General features: G+C 38.2%; 3 protein-coding genes across 7 annotated transcripts in view; 1 reads left to right on the plus strand and 2 right to left on the minus strand.

Annotated features, from left to right (window-relative positions):
• Window positions 1–26,560, plus strand: LOC100702389 (interleukin-1 receptor-like 1). Of its 4 annotated transcripts, none has more exons than XM_019353349.2 (13): window positions 1–118; window positions 1,194–1,260; window positions 1,649–1,901; window positions 2,054–2,243; window positions 5,954–6,104; window positions 6,948–7,016; window positions 7,977–8,103; window positions 8,404–8,552; window positions 8,678–8,815; window positions 10,140–10,301; window positions 10,509–10,654; window positions 12,946–13,230; window positions 25,606–26,560. In XM_019353349.2, exons 2-12 carry the CDS (start codon window positions 1,197–1,199, stop codon window positions 13,192–13,194), a joined length of 1,698 nt encoding a protein of 565 aa, XP_019208894.1. In that variant the 5' UTR covers window positions 1–118; window positions 1,194–1,196; the 3' UTR covers window positions 13,195–13,230; window positions 25,606–26,560. The 4 variants fall into 4 exon arrangements, with proteins under 4 accessions (XP_019208894.1, XP_025759746.1, XP_005475463.1 ...); XM_025903961.1 differs by having other exon boundaries at window positions 12,946–13,197; window positions 25,573–26,560; XM_005475406.4 differs by lacking the exon at window positions 25,606–26,560 and having other exon boundaries at window positions 12,946–13,495.
• Window positions 15,743–17,695, minus strand: LOC102081284 (uncharacterized). 2 transcript variants are annotated; one of them, XM_013264965.2, is made up of 2 exons: window positions 17,258–17,695; window positions 15,743–17,206 (listed from the first exon to the last, which is right to left on the minus strand). In XM_013264965.2, exons 1-2 carry the CDS (start codon window positions 17,486–17,488, stop codon window positions 15,935–15,937), a joined length of 1,503 nt encoding a protein of 500 aa, XP_013120419.2. In that variant the 5' UTR covers window positions 17,489–17,695; the 3' UTR covers window positions 15,743–15,934. The 2 variants fall into 2 exon arrangements, with proteins under 2 accessions (XP_013120419.2, XP_005475366.2); XM_005475309.3 differs by having other exon boundaries at window positions 15,743–17,166; window positions 17,218–17,695.
• The window catches only part of LOC109197424 (uncharacterized), a 22,210-nt gene continuing 16,114 nt past the window's right edge, over window positions 20,486–26,581 (minus strand). The window contains exons 3-4 of the mRNA XM_019352413.2: window positions 25,409–25,534; window positions 20,486–20,682 (exon numbers count right to left, since the gene is read on the minus strand). Coding sequence (XP_019207958.1) covers window positions 20,486–20,682; window positions 25,409–25,534 — 323 coding nt within the window. The remainder of the gene's footprint in view (window positions 20,683–25,408; window positions 25,535–26,581) is intronic.

Here is a 26,581-nt window from a genome sequence, read left to right on the forward strand (position 1 = left end):
GAGAGAGAGAGAGAGAGAGAGAGAGAGAGAGAGAGAGAGAGAGAAACCATGCCAAACAACCATACCGGCAGCATCGAGCTGATTACACTCCAGCGGCCAGCACACACACTTTTGTGAGGTAAGCAAACACTTTCATCACTACTAACAATTTTAACTTCCTTGCTTTAGGATATGCTAAGGTACTAAATAGGTATACTCCAAGTTAAGTGACAGAAAAAAGAACTAGGGTGAGAAGTTAACTTATAAACTTTATAAAGGCTTTACAGATCTTCTCAGATCTCTTCCATAGTTATTTCCACAGCATCTGGAAAACAAAACTGTTAAAGCTAGCAATACTTTAAACTCATAGTGGATCAAATCAGTATTCAATTTGAATTATTCAAGAATTATTATAAGAATTATTCATAATTTTAACATTTTGATTTGATATGAGCTCAAGCTTCAAAATTAGGAACTTCCTGTATAGAAGATATGACTCAAAGTGCGACTTGACTGAGCGGTTACAAATATTGGTGAACATTTGTAGCAATTCTATGTAAACAGCCTCTCTACTGAAGATGAATGTGGTGTGTCTCTGTTGCTACAACTAGAAACTCTTGACAGATTGTTATACTGTCGGCACTGTAACATGATGTGACTTGTGTTCACTATCTCCTTTTGCTGTTTTTTTAACTGTTATTTCTTATTCAGCCACTGAGTCTGTCAAGGACATTGTGAGAAGTGTTGCACCATGCGAAAAGTCCTTAAATGACAAGATGATTAAGTTTGATAACCAGGAATTACTTGATAACAATCTTCACAACTGATTCGTGTTATATTCTGCAATCAGTCATCAATTTCTTCTGCAACTTCTTCCGACAAGTTCCTGTGTTATCAGTCCACTGAAAGGCCGCTAAGGTGATAGCTTTCTCAATCTCCAGCTAACGGCTGGGTCAAAACCAAAGGAAACATGCAAGCCTGAGAAAAACAAAACACACAGCATTCTGTTCTTCTTCATAACTGTCATAATATCTGTGGAACAGACAAGGAGAAGCACTTTAAGCTATTGAGGCTGTGGTAAAAGCTTAAGTGCAGGGCTGAGAGTGTATGAGTAAAGCAAGTTAATAAGTTAGTGTAATTAAATATGAAATATGTCACATGATTCAGAACAGTGTGGTTTAACTTTGAATGTCCTTTGTCTCTCTCTCTCTCAGCTAATGGATGCTTTCCAGCTTCTCTTTCTTGTTGCAGTGGTGACCTCCATATCAGAATGGAAATCAGGTGGTGTATACTGTACATGATTCAGCTGCATGTGTGGTTTAACCTTGCAATGAAACCATGGTGAAGCTGTGGTTTCATTGCAAGTATTAATCAGGCTCATACAGCCACTGATGTGAAATACATATCATGACAATTTTGAGCAAGCTGTAGGAAAAGTCAAATCAAATGTTATCATTGATGGGTTAGCAAAACATCAAAGCCAAGACGCAGAAGGTAAAAATGTATGGCAAGACAGAAAGGCCAAAAAATCTTTAAAAACATTAAGGCGAAAAAGAAAAGGAGCATTTCATAAACTTTTTCATGTCATGGTATGGCATTGTAGCATCTGCAACACACCTTTCACATTTGCATTTGCACTTATCATCACCTCTATCTGCTTCTCCCTCAGTTTCAGATTCCTGCAATTCACAATGTAAGACCATGACTGAGCAGAGCTTTAGAGTTCTTGAAGGGGAGTCTTTTTTTTTGGTACCTTACACTATTTTCAAACCAAACTTCAACAATAAAAATTTTACATGGTACAAATATATCACCCAAAATCAGAATATTTCCTCTGATAAGAAAGCCCGGGTGCATTACCAAGGCGAAGCACTCTTTCTCTTAAACCTCAGCATTTCTGATTCTGCGTATTACACTGCTTGGTAAGAATCGTCTCTACAAAATATGTTACAAAATTTCTATCTAGCATCTAACATTAGTGATGCTCTGGGTTTTCTTGAACTCTAAAACAAATTTCTTCTTTTGTTGTCTCCTTTTTTGTTAATGTGCTTCCCACTCATTGATTCTCTTTTAGGGAAATCAAGTCTTCAGGACGATGTGTTAACTACCCTGTAAAAATTGAAGTGTACAATGCAAGTTACAAAGGAAGCAAGATGCTCAGCTACGGAGAAATCAAAAACTCTGATCAGAGCAAAAAGGTCGAATGTCCAGATCCAGTCCAAAGCGCATGCAGTGAATTCAAAGGAAACATCACCTGGTACAAGGTAGGCCAAAAATCCGAGGTCAGCTTCCTGTTTGTTTGACAAACTTGCAAGCCTGCACCATTGCCTTAAGTGCATCCAGGAAAGTCTACGGGTCATCCACCTCTGCCATTTTAAATAAGGAGACATGAAACACTACACATACAAAGGCTAAGTGACATCATGGAACCCTGCTTTCAAAAACGGACATATGTGACACTGTCTGTGAAGCTGGATTTAAGAAATAAAGTTTTAAAAATCATGTTCCGCCCCATCTTATGCCAGTATAGAAGTTGATACATTAGTTTATGTTAGCTAACTAGGGACAGAATCAAAACTCAAAGGAAAATAACTGCACTAAAACTAAAAAAAACAGTTTAACGGAATTACCTTTGTGCTGTCCCTGGCTGCAACAATGAGTTTAAATGTTTAAATGTTACATTTTTAAAAACCGAGGACATACTGTCCACTTGCATCCTCTGTCTCTTTAGCAGTAACTGGCCCTCGTTGTTTGGCTAGCTGCACTCAAATGGAAAAATCTAGCTGTTAGCCGCAACGTTCGGGTTTATAAAGCACTTTTTAAAGCAGGACTCAGAGGAAGAGATGCCACACTTTTTAAAACCTTTTGTGTTTTCCTCACATCATCTCACTGACTGGATTACTTCATATTAAAAGTGAGGAAAAGTGAAGCCCAAATGTAAGTGAAAGAGTCTGTAACATGGGGATTTTTTTCCCCTGTGGACATGCTGATGGATGTTAGGATTTCCAATCCTGTTGTGTAACAAACAGTTATGTTTTTGGTGTGATACGCATGTAGTAACCTATACTGTAGTAAACTGTTTGGCTGTGTTGGGAAAAGAAAGAATATTTTATTGCATAAAATAGAACTGATCCCATCTTGCCAACATCTGCTTTGCTAGCTGATTGTACCACGTGGTACTGGACCTGATGAGGAAAGGCTTTAGTGTGAACTTCAGCTTGTGAGTCTGGTGAGTCAAACAGGCTCTCCTCCACACTGTCCTCATTTACAAACCAGAACAGTATGGCTAACAGCTGGATTTGGCAGCTATTTGGCAGCTAGCCAAACAGCGAATAGCAACTTGCTGCTAAAGACACAGACAATGAACGTATATACCCAGTTTCTTAACAACAAACTCATTGTTGCAGCCCAAATGTGATCCCCATAAACTGATTTTTATCGTCATTTTTAATTTTTAATGTCATTATTTTCCTCTGAGTTATCCATTCTGTCACTAGTTAGTGTTAAAATCTCCCAGTTCTTTTAATCTTTGGGCTGAAGGAAGGACAATACTCGGTGTACAAATGCTCAATCAACAATTATTTATTTCCATATAATTCAACATTTAAGAGCATAAGAACCATCATGATGGGGAGACCTGCCTGCAGAGGGTCACAGCAAGTCTCAAAATGGTGACGGGTTACTCAGCCTTTTATAGCCTCTAGTGGCCCCCACCTAGTCGTAAAAGCCTAAACATTCACATGTTTTCTCTCTTACGGCGCCTAAGTTATGACCTCGACTCCTTGTCTTTCTGCTCTCTGTAAAGGTGGGGGTATGGAATGTGGTCTTCTCTTCTTCTATTCTAGACACAAGGTCTCCTGCACACAACATTCTCTTCATGATTCAGCAGTATGAAATGTCAAGAAACAGTGTAACACATTCAACAGTGTCGAGTAATACAGGTCAATCAAATAGATCTAATGATTTTCACACTCTTTTAAGTCAGAAGTATAATGCAAACTAAAACTACATACTGATCACACACTCTATATTAAGGGGTATAATATGACCTACAGCAATATCATAATTCAACTACTTTGATTACAGATATAAGGTAACATATGATAACAGAATAATCTCACATTAGCTAACATAAACTAATGTCTATTAGCCACAAACAAACGACCAACCACAGGACATACTGGCAGAAGATAAACATGTTTTTAAAACTTAAATCCAGCTTTTTACAGATAGTGTTACATCTATGTCAGTTTTTGAGAGCAGGGCTCAGTGGTGTAAATTAGCCTTTATATGTGTAGCATTTCATGTCCCCTATAAGGTGTGTGTTTGCCAGTTGTTTGTTACGCTGAATGTTTTGGTGCTTGGTCATTTTGACTACATGTCATGTCTGGATTTTTCTGATCGTTTTTGGATCAAGGTCATTGGATTAATTGATGGTATGACCCTGCCTGGTTTATGACTCTGGATACTTTGCTAAAAAGGTGCAAGAGCTAGTTGCCAACCAGCATCAAGCTGCAAAGCTAAGAGGTGCCAGAACGTTGATGACATTAAAATGTTGCTTGACTTCTGAACAAAGGAATTTTATTTAACTTTTTAAACATTGTCAATGTTAATACCAGTGTACATTTTTATGTAAGATAATAGTGTTGGTTTCTTTGCTATAGCAAGAACCTGATTACAAGTTAGTAAAAAGGGAGCTACTTTAATAACCTCCAAACTTTGTTGTATGCAAGAAAACTAAAGATGGAAACAACTTGTTTCACCACTTGGGGCAAAACGATATTGTCCAAAAAACCAGGCTATGAAGGATGTTTATTAACAGACTTGCCAACATGAGGCTTAGCCTATGAAAAACAAAGTTGGCCAGACCTCGTGAAGGCCTTTGTCCCTGAATATAAATCCATAAAGCCCTCACAAAGAGCTTACAGACACTCATGTTTAAGGGAGGAGAAAGGAGAAGAGAATAAGGAGATTTTTTGTTAAAAGAGAGAGTGATAAAGAAAATAAAACACCTCTAATGCTAAAGGAGTGCATCAGAGAGAAAGGTTTTTGTGTGCAAAAGTTGAATTTGGCCTGATGCATCCCTGGAATTGACCCATGTGAACTGGTTGGGGTGTTGACATGAATATCACTGATGCATTTCACTAATGAAAAGGCCAGCAATACCACAGAATTTTTCTTTCAACTCAGCCTAGTGGTTCAAACGGAGGCTGCGAAACTGTGTCTACTACTGGGGATAAATCCCACGTAGGGATGAGCGGAGTCATCGTCCCCCCTTTGTAAAACAACAACCTAGCGGTAGTTGACTCAGTTTTCACAACCGCTCAGATTAATTGCCATATCTGCAGCTCGGTTTGATGGACAAACTTTGAACTGGGATGTTAACACTATTTACATAACACTATTTATACCAATTCCATGTGCAATAACTCAACTGTACATACATAACACTATTTATTACATATTACTTACGGCTTGTAAATTGTACATTTTATATATATATACACATCTTCTTCCATATGTTAATACTGTCCATATGTATATAGCGCTGCAGAACTGTACCCCCCCAGCATGTTTACACTGAGTAGGAGATGCTCTGTATCTCATTGTACAACTGTATAGTGACAATAAAGGCATTCTATTCTATTCTATTCTATTATGAGCTCAGGACAGAGGAGGAGGGGCTTTGTATGTGGACAGATCTTTCAAATTTAAGAAGTTACTATGGTAACAGTGATTGATAATGTACCTGAATGCATAACAGCTGCAATCCACAAAAAAATAATTATTAGTTGTATATATATGGAGCTCCAGGTACTAGCACTGAGCTCTTTAAAGACTGGATGAAGGAAACAATTACAAGACTAAGCCACAATGATGTAATTGACAGGGCCATTGTAATGAATTACAAAACAGACCACGTTCATTTAAGTAAAATGTGTTGCTTTCCCTATTTGTGCCCTTCTCGGTGCAGGACTACACTCTTATAAAAGATCAGCATGAAGTCAAAGTGAGAGTGCATCATGCTACCAAAGACCACGAGGGCCTCTACACCTGTATTTGTACCTGGGCATACAATAACAAGGTGTACAATACGTCAGGTTCCAGAGAACTTGTACTTCAAGGTGAAACAGCATACTTTGGTGTTTAGTTCTGGATACCAACATAACACGTTGCGACACCAACATAAACTTGACTATATAAGTGTAATTGTAATGGTCTGTACATTTAACATGTTTAGTAATGAACCAGAGCTAAAGATTTGTATGCCACAGGTTTTCCTGATTTTTCAAACCAATACCCATATTATAGCATACCAAATGTCCTATCAGATACGGTGGCCCTGAGAGGCCAAATGGACTGCAACTTATGAAAACACCAGCAATAAGAAAAACACTGCAAAAGCACACAAAACAACAACGGAAATAGGAAAAAACAAAACACAAATAGGAGATACGACAACAGAAATAGAAAAAAAGAAAATGGAAATAGGAAAAAACAGATTTCCAAAAACACAAGGGAAGTGTTTCTGGGGAGACAATAACCCGACGGACCAGCTGCAGGAACTAAAATATGCTAAGAATTGCGCTGGGAGAGACTTAAAGAAGTGGAGGATCTATCGGTTTTGTGAGGAAAGAAAATATGAGAGGTAAGTGTGTTAGCCTGACTATTAGCCTAAAAATCCGTCATCAGTATTATATTAATCATGATAAAACACACCAAGCATGTTTTGGGTTCCTGCAACTGGTCCGTCGCGTTATTGTCTCCCCAGAAACACTTCCCTTGTGTTTTTTCCTATTTCTGTTTTGTTTTTTCCATTGTCGTTTTTCCTATTCGTGTTGTGTTTTGTGTGCTTTTGCAGCGTTTTTCTTATTGCTGGTGTTTTCTTAAGTTGGAGTCCGTTTGACCTCTCAGGGCCACAGTAATTAGAGGATGAAAAACGGCTTACTCTTTTTGGTTGCTTGCAGAGACAGCTATGCACCACCTAGAAATTCTGACCCCAGCTGATGAGTCGCGGGAGCAGTTTGCTGATGAAGGTAATAAAATCTCATCTTCATGTCAACATGTTGCTGTCATAACACTGCAAATACTTGGTTAATAACAAACACTGATTCTCTGAAAGTTACTCAATTAGCACTTAGTAGGACTCAAGTTGCATCCACACAGGGAGTGACAGACTCATCACTTAAGAAGAGTGGAGGTGGAGCAGTGTGTTTTGGGGACCAGTGCCTGATGAGGAAGGTAGCACACCTGTCTAATTAACCTCTCCTCTGGCAGTAGGTGTGCGGGGCAGAAACAAGACAAAGCCAAATACAGAAAGAGAGAAAGATTGTGTGTAACGCTTTGTGTGAATAAAATTGTTTGTAAAATGCAGCCCTCTATCCTTCCTGGGGAGAACTCACAGTGCTCCTGCAACTGCCACACTGGCGCTTTCTCCAGCACTGTCACCTCCACTCTCTGAGGTGGTCTTATTTAAAATGACAGAGGTGGATGACCCGTAGACTTTCCTGGATGCATTTAAGGCAATGGTGCATGCTTGCAAGTTTGCCACCTTCCATTTAAGGGAGTGTTGCTGCAGTCAGCGCTTACAGGTATCCTATAGTGCCAGTAGAAACTAAATACAGGAATAAACATATAATTAAGGCTGTGTTGCACCCCCTGATGTTTGGTACAGATTGGCTGGGGTTTAATAAACTGGTGGAGGTGTTATCATGACGACTGGTTATTGGGAAAGATTTTCCAGGCGTCCTATTACAACTCCACAGCTGGTCATATGGAATATATAAAAACTCTGGAAAGAATAATGGCCCAGTTTTACTGACTGTGCATTCAGGGGAATGTGCGCCTTTGTCATGCATCTTACCCTGTACTCCAGTGGGTTAACCCGCCCTCTTTCTTTCTTCTTCCTTCCTTCCTTCCCTCCTCCCTTCCTCCCTTCCTTCCATCCTCCTTCCTTCCTTCCTTCCTTCCCTCCTCCCTTCCTTCCTTCCTTCCAGGCTCTGAGATTAAGCTGAATTGCTCAGTTTTGTGTGGGGCTAATGTGAAACATGACTGCAATGCCAGCTGGTACATCAACGGAATTCCTTTCAAAAACAGGGATGGTTATAGTCAAACTACCAAAATGTAAGCCTCTTTATACTTTACACAATGTACACTTAATGTTTTGCTAATCCTTTGGGTGGATTTCAACATGTATTTTAAGGTGCTTCTAAGGTATTTTACAGAATAAGTTAACATGATGACCTCTTTGAGGGCTATTGTTTAAGACTCACACTTAAGAGAACCGCAAAGATCTGTTGAAAATATGTTCAATAGTAACTTTTATGTATTTCCTATCCTTTGTCTGCAGCGAGCCTTTCTGCTGAACTTTGTCTCTGACCCTTTGTCTTCTTTAACAAAACAAACTCTTATCTTCTTTGTTAGAGCAATTGCGGAACCTTCGAAGAATACCATTGTCACTGCAATCCTCACCATTAAAAAAGTGTCTGCTAAGGATTTTCAACAGAAGTTTGGGTGCTTTGGCGAGGGCTATTACAAAAAAAAGAATACCACTTTAACTCTTAAGCGGAAAGGTCAGTGACAGAGCCATTGATTGTTTTCAGTGAATATGACTGTTCAGCCTTGCTAACAAAGATGTCTGTTGACTTTTAGCGAACCATGGAAATGTTATTTTAAACAATAATTTTGTGTTTCCTAGAATCCATAATTCCACTTGCCATTGGAGGAGTATGCGTGTTATTCATTGGTGTTTTTGTCGCTGTGTTGGTCAAATACTTTGCCATTGACTTAGCTCTGTTCTTCAGACCCTACTTCCCACTAAGCAGTAGCAATAAAGGTAAGAGAGTAAATATTTTTCTTGGGTGCTTTATTATCTTAGTTTTGTACCAACAGTAAAGAAATGAAGTACAATGTGTTAATTAGTCAGTTTCAGAGGATGGACCGAGGCAGTTTAGCTGCTACTCCTGCTCCCTGGCTTCAGCGCTATACTTTAAGGAAAACTGCACCAGTTTAACACATCCAAGACTTAAAAGAGGAAGATGTTGTTCCCTGGGCCAGACGTGACTGGGAAGGATGTGGTCATAGACCCTGAATCATTATGTCAAAACAAAGGCTACTTCCTAAAATATTCATCAGCTTGTTTGCTGCAAAACAGTGATATCCAGTGGTATCCAATATGACACTGTGATATCCAGTATGACAAATTAGAAATATAAGAAAAACACAAGAGTAACCTTAGTAAATGTAATTACATGCAAACTGAATCACAAATAAATAAACCTGAAACAAGTGTTCTGGTTCTACCTGAACGTTCAAACAACATAAGAAATGCTGGTTCACTTTGGCTATGGTGAACAAATAAGCCAAATGCCTTCTGGAGAAAGGTTTTGAGATGGCATGACATAGACTCTATTAATCCCACACTGTGGGAATTCACATATTACAGCAACACAAGGGTCCATAAAGTGCAGTTGGAGCGATAATATATACACAGTTTTTAGCAGCCGTTTATCATGTGTGCATATTCCACAGTCTAAAAACTGGTTTTGGAAAGGTTAAACCAGGCTAATATTAAGTTTCTAGATTGGCCTTCCCAAAGCCCGACCTCAACCGTATTGAAAATTTGTGAGTGACACTTAAAAGCGAGATGATATCACAAATTTAAACCTCTACCAGTTCTGCCAAGAAGGGTGGTCAAACATCCATCCAGAATTGAGTCAGAAACTTGTTGGGGGCAGCTAAAAGCATCTGGTCGAGGTGCAACTTACCAAATATTAGTGGTAGTATTATCATATATTTGAGCCTGTATGCATAATCGTGACTCTGCATTTGTGGGATGTATTAAAACCTGTCCTCCCAATTGTTGATGGTTTTTTTTGTATGTTTTAACTCATTAAAGATGTATGCTGTACAATTGTTCCACCCTGGAAAAAGAAAGGTTCAAAGAAGTTAAAAATCACCATGACATTCATGTCAATGATGAGTGTTTGTAACTTCTGACCACAACTGTTTTACGACAAATGACTCATTATAGTGACAGGGTCACATTACATCACAATGGAAGGAAGGAAGAAACATTAATAAATTTAAAAAAAAACTGAGAAAGCCTTGTCAAAGAAAGTACACATCAACTTCCACTGATTTGTTTGTTTGTTTCCCAGACACAAGTTTATATGATGCCTATGTGGTCTACCAGACACCAATGGACAAGATCACTGAGGACAGACTCTCTCAGTTTATCATACAGACTTTGCCCTCTGTCCTTGAGGATAAGTGCGGATATCGGCTCTTTATCCACGGGAGGGATGACATACCAGGGGAAGGTCAGTATTTTGTATGCTTTAATTGTAATTTTGGACATCGAGAACCAATATATTTTGTATTTGTGATTCAGATTTTATTGTCTGCAGTGTTCTTTGTAGCCCAGCTTATGTGCTAAAGGGATACCAGTGTTGTGCTGCCTAATGTAAAGAGCCATCATATACCTGTTTTTTTTTGTTGTTTTTTTACTTTTTGTTGTACCACAACAGATCGTCTGGAGTTGGTGGAGGAATGCATGAATCAGAGCAGGAGGCTCATGGTCATTCTCACACCAGATCTGGGATCAGGCTCCGTGACGACAGAGCGATGGCCTGCCTCACCCCAAACCTCAGTGATGGGAGGGTTTGACTGGCAGGTGAGAACTGAGACAGGGGCTGCCTGGGAGTATGCTCATTGGCCTAATGACCTGTGATTGACAAATCATTATTCAAGGACTTGTAAAGCACCCAAATTATGGAAAAGTGCTCATCCAAAGGCTTTAAAATTGGACTTCACAAACCAGTGAGTGGGGTCGAGGTAGCTATGTTCATCTTTTATGCTGTCTGTGAGCCGTCTGTGAACAGTCAAGTTTGAGAAGACTGTACACACACAATCCACACAGAATTCTCTGGCTCACAGAAAGCTGGCAGGTTTGCATACCAAGAGACTCACATAAATATCCAGCAATTCCCACTTTCTCTGTCTGTCTTTCTCTGCTTTGCAGGCAACGTGAGCAGGGGCCTTTGTAGCATCTTTTTTAAATGGGGGTGGGAGTTGTGGAACCAAGAACAAGGCACACAAGGAGGTCCACAAGAAATCGTAGGGCCTTGCGATATAAAGTGCGTTGAGGCAACTGTTGTTGTGATTTGATGCTATATAAATAAAATGTAATTTAATTTCCCTGAAACTGGAATATTTAGTCAGAGATCAATTCAGTGCAGTATAATTTGCTGTAGAAAGCATCAGGCATGTTGTGAGGACCTTGCCAACTGCTCGGCCCTTCTCCTTCTGGCTTTGTAGGAAGCGAGCAGGGCAGGAGGCAGGTGAGAGGAAATACACTTGTTGCCCCTGGTTAATGTTTAAAAGGCTTGGTGCTAACATCCTCTCTATCTTCTTCCCAGTAGGCGAATTTGTTTTGTTTAATTATCTTTCTTTAAAATATGACTGATTTAGCCACTTCACACTTCTTCTCAATTTAATTTAATTACATACATTTTTGTTCTTTCCAAGAATATATATATATATTATATTATATATATTTGTCTGTTTGAAATTTTGAGCTGGCTAATGACAAAAGTTTTCAGAAACCTGTGCGGCCCTGTGTCCCATTTCAGATTTATTACATGAAAAGTTGTGTTGCACAAGACTTCAAATGTAATTTTGTGTTGGATAATTATTTTGCAGTGTGGAAAAAAGTATTGAAAAGTTATACTTCTACTTAATTAGCTTAATGGTGCACAGGTTGTATAATCAATATAACTGCATAATATATTTTAAATACTTATAGTATATACCTATTGTGTGGAATGACACTTCAGATTCCTTTTTATCATTTTAAAAAATACCTACAAGTGGAATCCAAACTGTAATATTTGCATCCAAAATATAGTGGAGCAGAAGCAGAATATGGTACAGCAAAGAAATACTTAAATAAAGTGCAAGTAAAGTAGTCAAGTAAATTCAATAAGTTATATTCCTGTACTCTAATTTATTGGTATTGCATGATGTAAGATACTGGTACTCTAGTACAATACCATCGGTGGGAAAAGTACAATATTTTTACAACAAATCTAAGGAAACAGGTGCACAGAGGGAAAACAACCTTGTGGAGAAATGTAGTATAACCTCCGCACACTGTTACCATTATTTAGTCAATTACAACTTTTTGGTCCATGCAAACTTTGTCAGGTACAGAGATAAAGTGTCCATGCAAACATTTGCACCTATGTATGCATTCAGTAAGGTTCGGCCAGTTAAGGATGCCTGGCTATTAGACATATCACACAGACTGAAACATTGGAAATGAATAAACATAATGGTAAACGGGACAATGTGTGGCTGTCATACTATATTTCTCCACAAAGACACTATTTGAAGAAACAGACATTTGAAGAAAATTTGATGATCAGATAAAAAAGAGAGAGGGAGGAGAGAGGGAAAAAATGAAACTGAGTTGCAGCTAAATAAGTACCACTTGGGGACCAGGGCCATGTGCTACAAGTTCAATACATCCACTCCATATGGCTTTGTACGTGATGACCATCAACTTTATTTGCTGGTCCTAGCCCCCAAATGGCTGCCCTTCTTTAATCCTGGTTCTGCTGGCGGTTTCTTCCTGCTAAAAAGGAGTTTTTCCTTCCCACTGTCACATAATCCTTGCTCATAGGAGATTTTCTGAGTGTTGTGGTTTTCTCTCTATTGTCGTAGGATCTTTACCTTAGAATATAAAGCGCCTTGAGGCATCTGTTGCTGTGTTAATAAGGAATAGATTGATTGTTGTGAAAACAAATGATTCTATTTATATGTGTATCATGGCATAATGTTTTTATACTTAAGTTTATTCTAATTGTTCAATATACAGCACTACTTGATAGATAATACTGATGTAAATAAAAATCCAAAGCGTTTAGTGAAGGGGTGACTAAAGTGTTGTTGATCATTTACCAGGTGGGGCTCCACCATGCATTGGTCCAGAGGGAACTGAGTGTGATTTTGATCCAGCTAGGAGACACAGGGCCACAGCAATACACCCACCTCCCCCCGGGCTTGCAGCACCTGATTCGTAAGAGTGCCCCTTTGAAGTGGCCAGAGGGCTCTGGAGGCGCTGCAGCATGGAACTCTCGCTTCTGGAAGAGAGTGAGATACCTGATGCCTGCCACACCTGTCAAAAAATGTGCACAGTCTACTATCGTCTAATACATCTTTTAACACGTTTTGTTTATTTTTTTATACATGTGTTGGGAAATGTAAAGAAAGGATGATAAGTGTTTAACTGCCTTTTATAAATCATAAGAAACCATTATACTCCTTTTATGCATTATATATTATCATATAGTTTCCATTTCAAAGTCATTTTGTTCTGTGATGTTATTTTATTGAGCTAAGTTGTTTTTCTTGTTTTGGCTCCTAAAACGGTAATTTCCCACCTTGTGAGAAAAGCAAAGAATTTCTTATTCTTTTCTTTTATATAATAAAAGTATTTGTATTTAATTGCTCACATGCTTCTCACTCCATAAGGCTTTGTACATGATGACCATCAACTTTATTTTGGTGTAAGTAAGCAAACAAGCAGTAATAGCAGTTACACATACTTGAATAGTTGGTGCATAATTGAATATTTTGAATTTCATTTTGAATTTTTCCTTTCAGTTCCATTAATGGTGCCATTAATCTATGGTTAATTTTTACTAATTTCATTGTCAGTTTGAACCTTTTTATTAACATAATGTGGGTGACATGTTGAGAAGTTTAGAAAAGGCATTACAATTCCTGGATTGGCTAAAGTCTATCGTCGAAAAGATTTAGTTATTGTTTAAAGCTACTGTTTTTTATTTTTATCCATTTCAAAAGTTGATGAAAACATGAAATTAATGTCAACAACGTCAAAGTAAAAAACTGTCTATGGGTGAAATAAATTCCACAAATATTAAAAAGGTGAAGGATGGTTTCTGCTCTGTCCTTAACATGTTAAAGTTCTAAAGTGTTTATCCAGTAGAGGGAGACAAATATCACTGTTACTGTGTGTTCGTCAAAAATTTCTCTACCCTGTGTTCACTTTTAAGAACACAGGGTAGAGAGATGGGGGGGACAATAGAATCATAGAAGATGACTGCTGCATGCAAACCACAGAAGTCACGTGAGTCACATTGTGACTGCGTTGCTGTTGCTAAATGTTTGATATGAATGTACTTTTTTCAAAACCACATATAACTTCATTAATAATGTTTATGTCAGGCTGGTGTTCATCGACGTAACTTTGTGCTGAACATCGGGGGGGTCAAGATCTCTGTCTAAATAAATGAATAAATCTGGGTGAATTCCCAGATGATTAAACATGCAGCTATTTTGCTGGTAATACCTGAAGTGAGTGAAGAAAATCAACAGCCTATTTATGCAAGATAATTCATAATTTTATTAGGGGGGTTATATTGGTTGGGTCTGATTACTGGGGGGGTTATAACGCCCCTAACCCCCCTGGAAATTACGCTCCTGCTGGTGTTGCATATTCTTGGTTTGTTGCTCTTGTCTTTCTTCCAGATGTTTATTTTCTGCTTCTATTCCATTGTCTGCTCTTCTCCTCGAAGCTTCTCTTCTTCAATTTGTTTAATTTTGTTCTGTAAATGTTTCAAATGTTTCTCTGGTCGAACATTTGAAGGCTGCAAAAACAACTGCTGCGAACAAACCGACTAAAAATTGCTGCTTCTCACTCCTGTTTATGCAGAATTTCAAATGATTTAAGATTCTAAAGGCGTCCTTGTGACATCATCACTCCCTAAGCCAATGGGATTGTCAATTGACATTTTTGAATGGGGATATATTTTTTTTAACCGGTTTTCAAATTTAAGGTAATATTTTAGTGTTTCTTAGTTTTAGATTAGTTGGTTAGTCTATTTTTTGTGCTTAATTTAATGAATAAAAATAACTGCAAGCAAACTAGTGACAAAGATGATGATGAATAATGGAGGGAACATGAATGACTGCACCCGATGTAACTTGCAGATGTATTGAATGATGTTAAAACTATCCATTAAAAAGCCAGACAACTCCCAGGGTCAGTGGGTTTGCATGCCATACATGCAGTGCTGTGCAAAAGTGTCATTGCTTTGGAACTGAGTGGACTTGTATTGATCAGAGAGTTAGAACAACTAAAAGAAACTTAACATGAAAGGAACTAATATGGGTTAACTGGTAGTTGATACCAATCAGGATTTAAAACCAAAACTGACCTGGGAAGAAAGAGAAATATATTTTTGTTTTATTTATTTATTTATTTTTTAAATTTGTCTTCTTCTTCCTTCTGGGATTTGGATACAACGAGTAAAGTATGCATATTATACACAAAAATACACTATTACCCATTTCTTGTTTTTATAATTAAGATGAAGACTTGAATGAAGACACTGATCTGACACATGTAAAATTTAGACAATTGTGTTTATTGTTTCCCCCCATCTCTCTACCCTGTGGTTTAAAAAGTGAACACAGGGTAGGGAGATGATGGAGAAAATGAAAAGGGGTGGGTGTGGGGGGTAAAGAAGAGGGTAAAGGAAAGGTAGAAGGGGGGGAAAGAGGGAAAAAGACGGGTTAGAAAGAAGGAAAGAGACAGGGCAGAAAAAATCCCAACAATCCCCTCTGAGCAAGCACTGGGCGACAGTGGGGAGGAAAACTGCCTTTAAACAGGCAGAAACCTCCGGCAGAACCAGGCTCAGGAGGGGGCAGTCAACTGCCGGGACTGGTTGGGGGTGAAGGTGAAAAAAGAAAAGGGATGAAGAAGGGAGGGGAGAAAGTAAATTGATGGAGAGGTGTTTGGAGAGAAGGGGACAGAGGGCAGAGGAGAGCTGAAAATTTAGATGGAACAGAGGAATTGTGTGAATTGTGTATTGATCTTGAAAGACTGGACTCTTTCTTTTTTTCAAGATTAAAAAAAAGTTGGTAACTAAGTATTGCGTCTGAATGGCTTGGCGATGGCTCTGCCCAGTGCGCAAAAGAACCTGACAATGGCAGAACGCTTCGCTTTTGGTTTTCCCAGACGATCTTTTAAACTTGCCACAATGCATTTTGCAGTTTCACTTTCTTGTAATTCCATTGACACTATAACACGTTCTATAAAGCCCATGGTGTTGCAGAGGTCTTTCAGAAGTTTTTTGTCAATTGTTTTAAAAGTTTTGGATGTAATATAAAGCTCTTCATCTTCCAGTTCTGCCCATACATAATCCAAGAGCCAAGTGAGGATGTGATTTGGGTCTTGATATGTGCAGAGCAGGTTTGCCTCTTTAAAGGTTGTAGAGATGAGCTTGTGCAGGATGAGCTTAAGCTTTGCTTTTTTTTCTGCTTTTCTGGCTATACAATAAAACTCTGCCACTGGGCTGGGTTTTATAGTTTCTGTGGTAACTGATGGCAGTGATAACATGAGTTCCTGCTTATCTAACAGAGCCAGTATGACTCTTTGGCTATGGCTCTCTGCCTGGGTATTTAACCACCATCTGAATAGTCCCAAGAAGCGCCTTGCTTTAGTTTGCAGATCATTATGCAGAATCTTCTGTCTTTCTGCCATGACGACTTGCTCTGGGACAATTTCAGGTCCCGTGCCTTCCGAGGTATATTGGTGCAGAATATCTGTAAGTAATTCTGTAAACACCAGTAATTTACCCTGTGAAAGGCAATCTTGTAATCTTTTGAACTCATTTTTCTCTTTCTCCAGTGTTTCCTTATTTGTAATTAGAGAGTTGACATGTTCAACCAGTTTCTGCACTGACTCACTGCTTTTAGCAGCGGGTGTGCTGTGGCATCTGCTCCACAGTTGTATGGCAGTGCGAAGAATCATTACTTTTGCAAAACGTTTTGCAAAGAATGACTTAATCTTATCAGCAGCTTTTTTCAATGACTGCTGAATTTTCTCTTTGATTTGTGCAAGACTCCAAGAACCACAGGGCCCTTCTGAAATATCTTCAACCACTGAATTAGCAAGACTGGATGTAAAACTCTCATTCTCTTCAGCAATATCAGATAGAAGTGGGCTATATTCGGCGAGTTTAATCAGTTCCTCGTCAATAATCTCACTGAGTTCATTGACAGCCTCATGGATAACTGCACGCACAATTTCAGAGGTTTCAGTCTTTAAGCTGTCCTTGTGGCCAGTTACATGCATTTCTTGTTCTTGTTCTTTGCCTACTACTTTCTCTAGAACATTCTCTAGGTCTACTTTAATGTCCAGATTGCCTACTACTTTCTCTAGAACATTCTCTAGGTCTACTTTAATGTCCAGATGTCCTACCTGTGTAGAACTATGTGGTTCTTCGTCTGGACTTGTTGTCCGCCTTTTACATGAGGGCATACAGTCTAATTTAGAACAAAACCCTCTGATCATTTGGACGGCAGAATTAACCATTTCCTCCAGTCTTTTTGGAGGAACAATGCGCTGACTTATCCTTTCCTCCCCAGCTGACTCGCTGTCAGCAGACTGAAAACTCTGTACAACCTCTTTTACCATAAGATCAGTTAGTTCCACAGAGCTGCTTGTATGGTCTCCGTCCTTGACTTGCAGAACATTTGCAAAGGCCTGAGAGACGCTGTCAGTAAATAAGGTTAACAGATCCTCCTCTGTCGCTGGAATGTTTGCTTTTTTACATGCATGTACGATATGATTACGTATTATTTCTATTAAGTCCACAATAAACTCGGCCAGGAGAATTTTTGTTGCAAATCAGGATTTCCTGATCTTAGTGAATTCCACTGTTTACATGTTATCTGATCGAAAAATGACCGGATAAGAGGGAGGACGATTTCCGCTGTCACTTCCTTAATTTCTGTACTATTAGTATTTTCGAGCATGTTGGCTATTTTTATTTGGACTATTATGGCTTATTTTGACTTATCGTATCAGTAACTTTCTGAAATGTACTTAGTTTTTTTCCTCCCTCCCTAAACGTCAGTTCAGTTATGCTGCGCTTAGTCCTATTTAAGACCCTTGAGAACGCTAGGGCGGGGCCAAATACAAAGGATCAAAGAAAGCCGTTACCGCCCATAGCAATTGTTGCTATATGACGAAACCTTTGATTTCTTGTTGTCGCTGAAACAGCAGCTGAAAAACAAGTCACGGCGGACGGAGTATTTTAACCCTGTGTTTAACCCAGTCAGGTGTGACGGACGCTATAACAGGTCAGAGCAGGGGTCGGCAACCTGCGGCTCATCGTGGTTTGGGAAAAAAAATTATAAGTATTTATCTGAAGTGTATTTTATTTGTGTTCGTTCTTTTTAACTTGTAGTTCTACACTGGAAGATTATTGTGATCTTGAAATGTAAAAATAAAATTATATGTTATTATTTTTCATCGCTCAAAATAAGTGTCATACTCACATAAACCATACCTGCTGAAATGCCGTGCAAGCATTTATCGAGAGTTTCAACCCCAGGCAGGCCAAGTATCTTCGGATCCACATATGTATGTGAGCAGCTATTCTCCACCACGAACTATGGTAAAAACAAACACAGCTCACGCCTCACAGATGACAGCTTACAGTCCTGTGTAAAGATGAAAGTGACTTCGTACAGCCCCGATTTGCAGACGCTGTGCGCAGAGGTTCAGGAGCTGAAGTCCCATTGTAAACATACCACGGCAGACCCGACGATGTTTGCATGAACATGCTTTTCAGCATTTCTTTATTGACCACTTATCACACATGGTTGCTGTACCCACACAGCCGGCTGTAGCTTTCCAGCTCACAGCCAGACACACACCAACACAACAGCAGAGAGAGCACAGACTTTAAGCCGGTGAGGCATGATTGCGTCCGCCTCCCCTGCAGCGGCACTGCAGACCACGCCCCGACACGCACATTAACCACGTAAAATAAATATTTATCCAGACATTTTTGCAAATATGTATTTTTCATTTTTTAGCAGCATTGTGCTTTTTTCCAATTATTTTTTAAATTCACGTCAAGGCTCCCCTACAGGCTGCGTAATTCCAAAGGCGATATAAGGATGACGGCTCACTACAGTTTTTGTTTGCTATATGAATAATTTAAGTTCAGCTTCAGCTTCATTTAAAAGGGCGTATTTCCTTTTTGTTATATTTTTTAGGAGTTCAAAATGTGTTCATTACATAAATTAAATTTTCTCTGTAGCACTTCATGGATTTCATAAGCAACACAGTTTAGTTGTTTATACAAAGCATAAAGGTAAAAAGCAATAACAGTGTTATCTTCATTTTAGATGTCAAAAAGTATTTGCGGCTCCCAGTGTTTTCTTTTCCATGGAAACTGGGTCCAAATGGCTCTTTGGGTGTTAAAGGTTGCTGACCCAGGGTCAGAGCAATGTGACGTCACAGGGTTTGTTTGTTTGTTTACATTAGTTTATGCTAGCACAGTGGTTCTCAAACTTTTCACAACGAGTACCACTTAATAAAATATATGGCTCCCAATGTACCACCCTTATTACCCGCATTAAAGTACAGTACAGGCCTTTTAAAACCATATAGAGTTTACACAAGACAATTTTATTTCTTATATGAATGTTATTTATCTTAACTGTCATAAACAGGATGTGATAAGAGATAATAAGAACAACTATAGTGCATTAAAACATTCACAGCAGGTGGGATATCCGGGCTTTAAGTGATGACGTATGAACAAACTACTCTGCGTTTATCAGGGCTGTTGTGTTTTTAACATGTTTAATGCTTTGTGTCTCAAGATTCACGATTCTTTGGGAAATGTGACCTGATACGCTCCTCAACTGTGCAAAACAGAGAGAGAGAACTTTATATACACCGAATGAGTATATACAAAGAGGACATTATGTGCAAGTGGGTGAGTTATATACATTGTATAAATAAAGATAAAATAGAATACTCTGGAAATTTACAGCTAGTGTATATTGGGTGGAAAGGGTGTTAATGTGTCTTGTGCCATAGTGAAGCCAGAAGGATGAGGATGATATGAGAATGTGGTAATGAGTCCTGTCTCAGTCACTTATGGATGATTGGGATGGCCTCAGGATAAAAGCTTCTCTTGAGCCTCTATGTTTTTGCTCGGATGGTGTGGAACCTTCTGCCTGACTGCAGAAGCTGGAACAGTTTATTGCTGGGATGGGACGGATCCTTCAATATCTGAGCTGCTCTAGTCCAGCATCTCCTGGTGTAAATGTCCGGTATGTAGGGAGGGGAGAGCAGCTCTGCAGCAGCATTCTGCCGTACGGATCAGTCTCTGAAGAGCTTTTTTATCCAGCTGTTCCCATACCAGGATGTGATGTTCTGTGTGTGGATGCTCTCCACAGCGCCTGAGGATAAGTCCTGAGGATCCCTGGAGAGACCCTGAACTTCCTCAGTTGTCGGAGATGATACAGGCGCTGCCTAGCCTTTTTGGACTGGATCTGAATGTGGGCAGACCATGTCAGGTCTGAGGAGATGTGGTCACTGAGATACTTTAAGGACTGGACCCGCTCCGCTGGAGCTCCATTGATGATAATGAGCTTGTAGTCTCTGTGCTTACTCCTTCTGAAATCCACCACCAGCTCCTTCATCTTGCCGACGTTCAGCTGGAGGTGGTTTGTCCTGGCACCACGATGCCAGATTCTTCACTTCATCCATGTAGGCCGCCTTATCGTTGTTGGAGATGGCCCCCAAAACCACTGTGTCATCAGCAAACTTCACAATGGTATTGGAGCCATGGGTGGTCACACAGTCTGAAGAAGCACTATTGTGTTAAACGCTTAACTGTAATCAACAAACAGCAATCTCACATAGTTACCCTGTTTCCTGTCCACGTGGCTAAGGGTGGTGTGCAGGACATGGGCAATGGTATATGTATATATATATGTATATATATGTATATTTTATTAGGTGATACTAATAAAACGTCGGTAGGCGAACTGGAGCGGATCTGTGATGTTTGGGATGGGGGAGGAGATGATGTTCTTCAACAACGTGTTCTATTTAATCTGAACAAGCCACTAAAAAAAGTCAGTGATCACTGTCGGCCTCTCTCGTTTTTTATTACCACTATTCTTTCTAAAGCTCAGTTCCCAGGTAATGCAGCAGTATATTAATGACTAACCTCCCATTGTGGATGGATTATCTCAGTTGTTCTCTTGACTGAAGTTTATTCTGTTTACAGCATCCTGCCATGCAATTGCATTTGTCCCTAACCATCGAGAACCCTCACGTTAACTTTTATCAATTGGAGAAAGTTAGTGTTCATCCTCCAGCTTCACTGTGTTTATATTATACTAACATAGCTGTGTAGCTAGCCACCACGTAGCACATCATTATATACCAGGGAGCTCAACTTCAGTAACCCTACAAACGCCAATGCTGTTTAGTTTCCTTTCTTAATTTATATCTGATATAAGTGATATCAGAGTTGTATGTTTTAATCAATGTATTTAATATTTCAGCAATCCCTCAGCCAGAACATGGTATATTATTATATGGAGACTTCCCGCATACCACTAGATGGAGCCCAAGTACCACCAGTGGTACGCATACCCCAGTTTGTGAACCACTGTGCTTGCAAACTAGTAAAAGAACCAATAAGTCGGTGGGAAATAAGGACGCTGAAACGAATAACTGGTCTAAGGAGGTCATTTCTGTGCCGTCCCTGGCTGTAATGACTCCCTGCTGTAATATTTGGGTTTGTAACATTATTTAGAAGGCTGACACAATAACATGTTCTTTTCCAAAATGTTCTCTGTCACTGATATAAAAGTAAAGGTTGTGAGAAAACTGAATGCACAGAAACTTCTGTGTTTTCCTACAAATTTCATTACCTAAGAAAAACAAATGAAAATGAAAAATATATATATTTTAAAAGCAAGTACATGCACTGGTGTATCGAGAAAAAAAAAAGTTCTTAATTAAAATTTCATATGTTCGATATTCTTATATGCAAAGCAGAATATTGAGTGTTGTACTTTCATATTTTACAGATTTTCATCTGATTGGAACGTCCACAGAGATGAAAAGCGGGGTCCTTTGGTGCTGCAGGCAGACACTATCCAGGGACAGAGAGAGAAAATGTGGAGTTGTTGGCGACGCGTAGTACTGCTGCTGAATTTTAGAAAGTGACTCATGTCTAGGCGTAGGTTTTTGTGTTTATGTTTAAAAAATGGGTTAGGGTTAAATGCTACAATAAATAGTTGTATGAGTTTAGCTTGGCACAGTTGACACAGTTTATAGATGTTTATATTCTGGTAAAATTCAACAGTTGGCCTAGATTTAGTCAGGTAACATTGTAGAGTAGAGCAGATAAAGTGGATTATATAGGCTAGGTATCGTTAAAATATATAGAGTATTTGTAGGAAAACAGCCATTGTAGGCTTTAAAAAGTGAAAATACAACTCATTCATATTATTTCATACATAAAACAGAGCGATAATAACATGTATAAATCTTTATGCCTCTATAAAATGTTTCTCAGCTGTATTATTATTTTCAGTTGGTCACATTTGTTTTGGCTGATTGTTAATTGAGTATTTTAAAATGTAGGTATTGACTTTTTCATTGTTTTTTTATTGCTCATATGACAATTCTTTATAATTAAACATTATGAGAGGTATACAGCAATTTGAAATACACTACTGTTTAGTTTAATTTTCCAAACTCATTGTTTTTGTACAGAGTATCTGCATTGGCCAGTATCGTCAATACTTCATGGGCTTCATGGGAATTTTACTTGGTATCAGATCAGAAAGGAAATCAATGGTATCACACGTTACGTCATATTTAGTATTTGGCTAACTGTAATGCTTAAATTCCCAAACTTTTGAAATAACTTATTTCTTATTCTGTTTTGTATTGTTTTATTTAATACAAATGCAAATATAAACAATAGTAATATAATACAAATATTACAAAGATTGTAAATGGTTTCTTCTGCTTTGTCCTATCCATGTCATTAACATGTAGAAAGTTATACATGTTTTTTTCCTGTAGAGGGAGACAAACATTACTGTTACTGTGTGTTCATCTGCCTTCTTGACAGAATATTTGTCACAAAGTAAAGTTCCTTAAAAGGAAACGGGAGACTGAAAACATCCGATTACTTGTTTTAAGTAATTAGCATTTATGTACATATATATATCTATATATAGATATATATGGAAATTATCTCATATTTAAAAGTAGAGTTATCTGGTTAAATTAAAATGTGGTTTGACAGGAACAAACTATCACTAAATCTAAGTAAAACTAAAATCGTCTTATTTATACATTCCAAGGGAACTCACAAGTGCAGATTTGTATCAATGGTGTGGAAATTGAAAGAATTCTTGAACACATGTTTTTTTGTGTGATAATAGATGATAAAATAAGCTGGAAGTCTCATTTAAGTCATACAGATAACAAAGTTTCAAGTTTTCTATATCTTTTGATGTGTTACTGGGGTTATTAAAAAAAATTAAATAAATAAATAATACATGTAACAAATTGTAATGAACAATTTATGATGAACAGCACATAAACAGGAAGAAAAAGTGTAGGCTGGTAGTTACTAAATAGTGGAAAGAGGGTGGGATTAAATAACCTTATGCTTCTTCCTACTCCGTTTTGAACATGTAAGACATTTATAATTATTATTGATTTGTTTTCCTTTTGTTTCGCCTTGTTTGTTTGTCTCTTTTTCTCAGTTCTTCTTGTTATACTTTTTAAACGTGTTCAAAATAAAGATTGTATTCACTTCAGTTATAGCGAGCAGGGCAGGAGGCAGGTGAGAGGAAATACACTTGTTGCCCCTGGTTAATGTTTAAAAGGCTTGGTGCTAACATCCTCTCTATCTTCTTCCCAGTAGGCGAATTTGTTTTGTTTAATTATCTTTCTTTAAAATATGACTGATTTAGCCACTTCACACTTCTTCTCAATTTAATTTAATTACATACATTTTTGTTCTTTCCAAGAATATATATATTATATTATATATATTTGTCTGTTTGAAATTTTGAGCTGGCTAATGACAAAAGTTTTCAGAAACCTGTGCGGCCCTGTGTCCCATTTCAGATTTATTACATGAAAAGTTGTGTTGCACAAGACTTCAAGTGTAATTTTGTGTTGGATAATTATTTTGCAGTGTGGAAAAAGTATTGAAAAGTTATACTTCTACTTAATTAGCTTAATGGTGCACAGGTTGTATAATCAATATAACTGCATAATATATTTTAAATACTTATAGTATATACCTATTGTGTGGAATGACACTTCAGATTCCTTTTTATCATTTTAAAAAATACCTACAAGTGGAATCCAAACTGTAATATTTGCATCCAAAATATAGTGGAGCAGAAGCAGAATATGGTACAGCAAAGAAATACTTAAATAAAGTGCAAGTAAAGTAGTCAAGTAAATTCAATAAGTTATATTCCTGTACTCTAATTTATTGGTATTGCATGATGTAAGATACTGGTACTCTAGTACAATACCATCGGTGGGAAAAGTACAATATTTTTACAACAAATCTAAGGAAACAGGTGCACAGAGGGAAAACAACCTTGTGGAGAAATGTAGTATAACCTCCGCACACTGTTACCATTATTTAGTCAATTACAACTTTTTGGTCCATGCAAACTTTGTCAGGTACAGAGATAAAGTGTCCATGCAAACATTTGCACCTATGTATGCATTCAGTAAGGTTCGGCCAGTTAAGGATGCCTGGCTATTAGACATATCACACAGACTGAAACATTGGAAATGAATAAACATAATGGTAAACGGGACAATGTGTGGCTGTCATACTATATTTCTCCACAAAGACACTATTTGAAGAAACAGACATTTGAAGAAAATTTGATGATCAGATAAAAAAGAGAGAGGGAGGAGAGAGGGAAAAAATGAAACTGAGTTGCAGCTAAATAAGTACCACTTGGGGACCAGGGCCATGTGCTACAAGTTCAATACATCCACTCCATATGGCTTTGTACGTGATGACCATCAACTTTATTTGCTGGTCCTAGCCCCCAAATGGCTGCCCTTCTTTAATCCTGGTTCTGCTGGCGGTTTCTTCCTGCTAAAAAGGAGTTTTTCCTTCCCACTGTCACATAATCCTTGCTCATAGGAGATTTTCTGAGTGTTGTGGTTTTCTCTCTATTGTCGTAGGATCTTTACCTTAGAATATAAAGCGCCTTGAGGCATCTGTTGCTGTGTTAATAAGGAATAGATTGATTGTTGTGAAAACAAATGATTCTATTTATATGTGTATCATGGCATAATGTTTTTATACTTAAGTTTATTCTAATTGTTCAATATACAGCACTACTTGATAGATAATACTGATGTAAATAAAAATCCAAAGCGTTTAGTGAAGGGGTGACTAAAGTGTTGTTGATCATTTACCAGGTGGGGCTCCACCATGCATTGGTCCAGAGGGAACTGAGTGTGATTTTGATCCAGCTAGGAGACACAGGGCCACAGCAATACACCCACCTCCCCCGGGCTTGCAGCACCTGATTCGTAAGAGTGCCCCTTTGAAGTGGCCAGAGGGCTCTGGAGGCGCTGCAGCATGGAACTCTCGCTTCTGGAAGAGAGTGAGATACCTGATGCCTGCCACACCTGTCAAAAAATGTGCACAGTCTACTATCGTCTAATACATCTTTTAACACGTTTTGTTTATTTTTTTATACCATTATATTCCTTTTATGCATTATATATTATCATATAGTTTCCATTTCAAAGTCATTTTGTTCTGTGATGTTATTTTATTGAGCTAAGTTGTTTTTCTTGTTTTGGCTCCTAAAACGGTAATTTCCCACCTTGTGAGAAAAGCAAAGAATTTCTTATTCTTTTCTTTTATATAATAAAAGTATTTGTATTTAATTGCTCACATGCTTCTCACTCCATAAGGCTTTGTACATGATGACCATCAACTTTATTTTGGTGTAAGTAAGCAAACAAGCAGTAATAGCAGTTACACATACTTGAATAGTTGGTGCACAATTGAATATTTTGAATTTCATTTTGAATTTTTCCTTTCAGTTCCATTAATGGTGCCATTAATCTATGGTTAATTTTTACTAATTTCATTGTCAGTTTGAACCTTTTTATTAACATAATGTGGGTGACATGTTGAGAAGTTTAGAAAAGGCATTACAATTCCTGGATTGGCTAAAGTCTATCGTCGAAAAGATTTAGTTATTGTTTAAAGCTACTGTTTTTTATTTTTATCCATTTCAAAAGTTGATGAAAACATGAAATTGTTTTCATCAACTGAAGTTCTAAAGTGTTTATCCAGTAGAGGGAGACAAATATCACTGTTACTGTGTGTTCGTCAAAACTTTCTCTACCCTGTGTTCACTTTTAAGAACACAGGGTAGAGAGATGGGGGGGACAATAGAATCATAGAAGATGACTGCTGCATGCAAACCACAGAAGTCACATGAGTCACATTGTGACTACGTTGCTGTTGCTAAATGTTTGATATGAATGTACTTTTTTCAAAACCACATATAACTTCATTAATAATGTTTATGTCAGGCTGGTGTTCATCGACGCAACTTTGTGCTGAACATCGGGGGGGTCAAGATCTCTGTCTAAATAAATGAATAAATCTGGGTGAATTCCCAGATGATTAAACATGCAGCTATTTTGCTGGTAATACCT

This window comes from Oreochromis niloticus, linkage group LG16 (genome assembly GCF_001858045.2).
Source record: "Oreochromis niloticus isolate F11D_XX linkage group LG16, O_niloticus_UMD_NMBU, whole genome shotgun sequence".
Lineage (NCBI taxonomy): Eukaryota > Metazoa > Chordata > Actinopteri > Cichliformes > Cichlidae > Oreochromis > Oreochromis niloticus.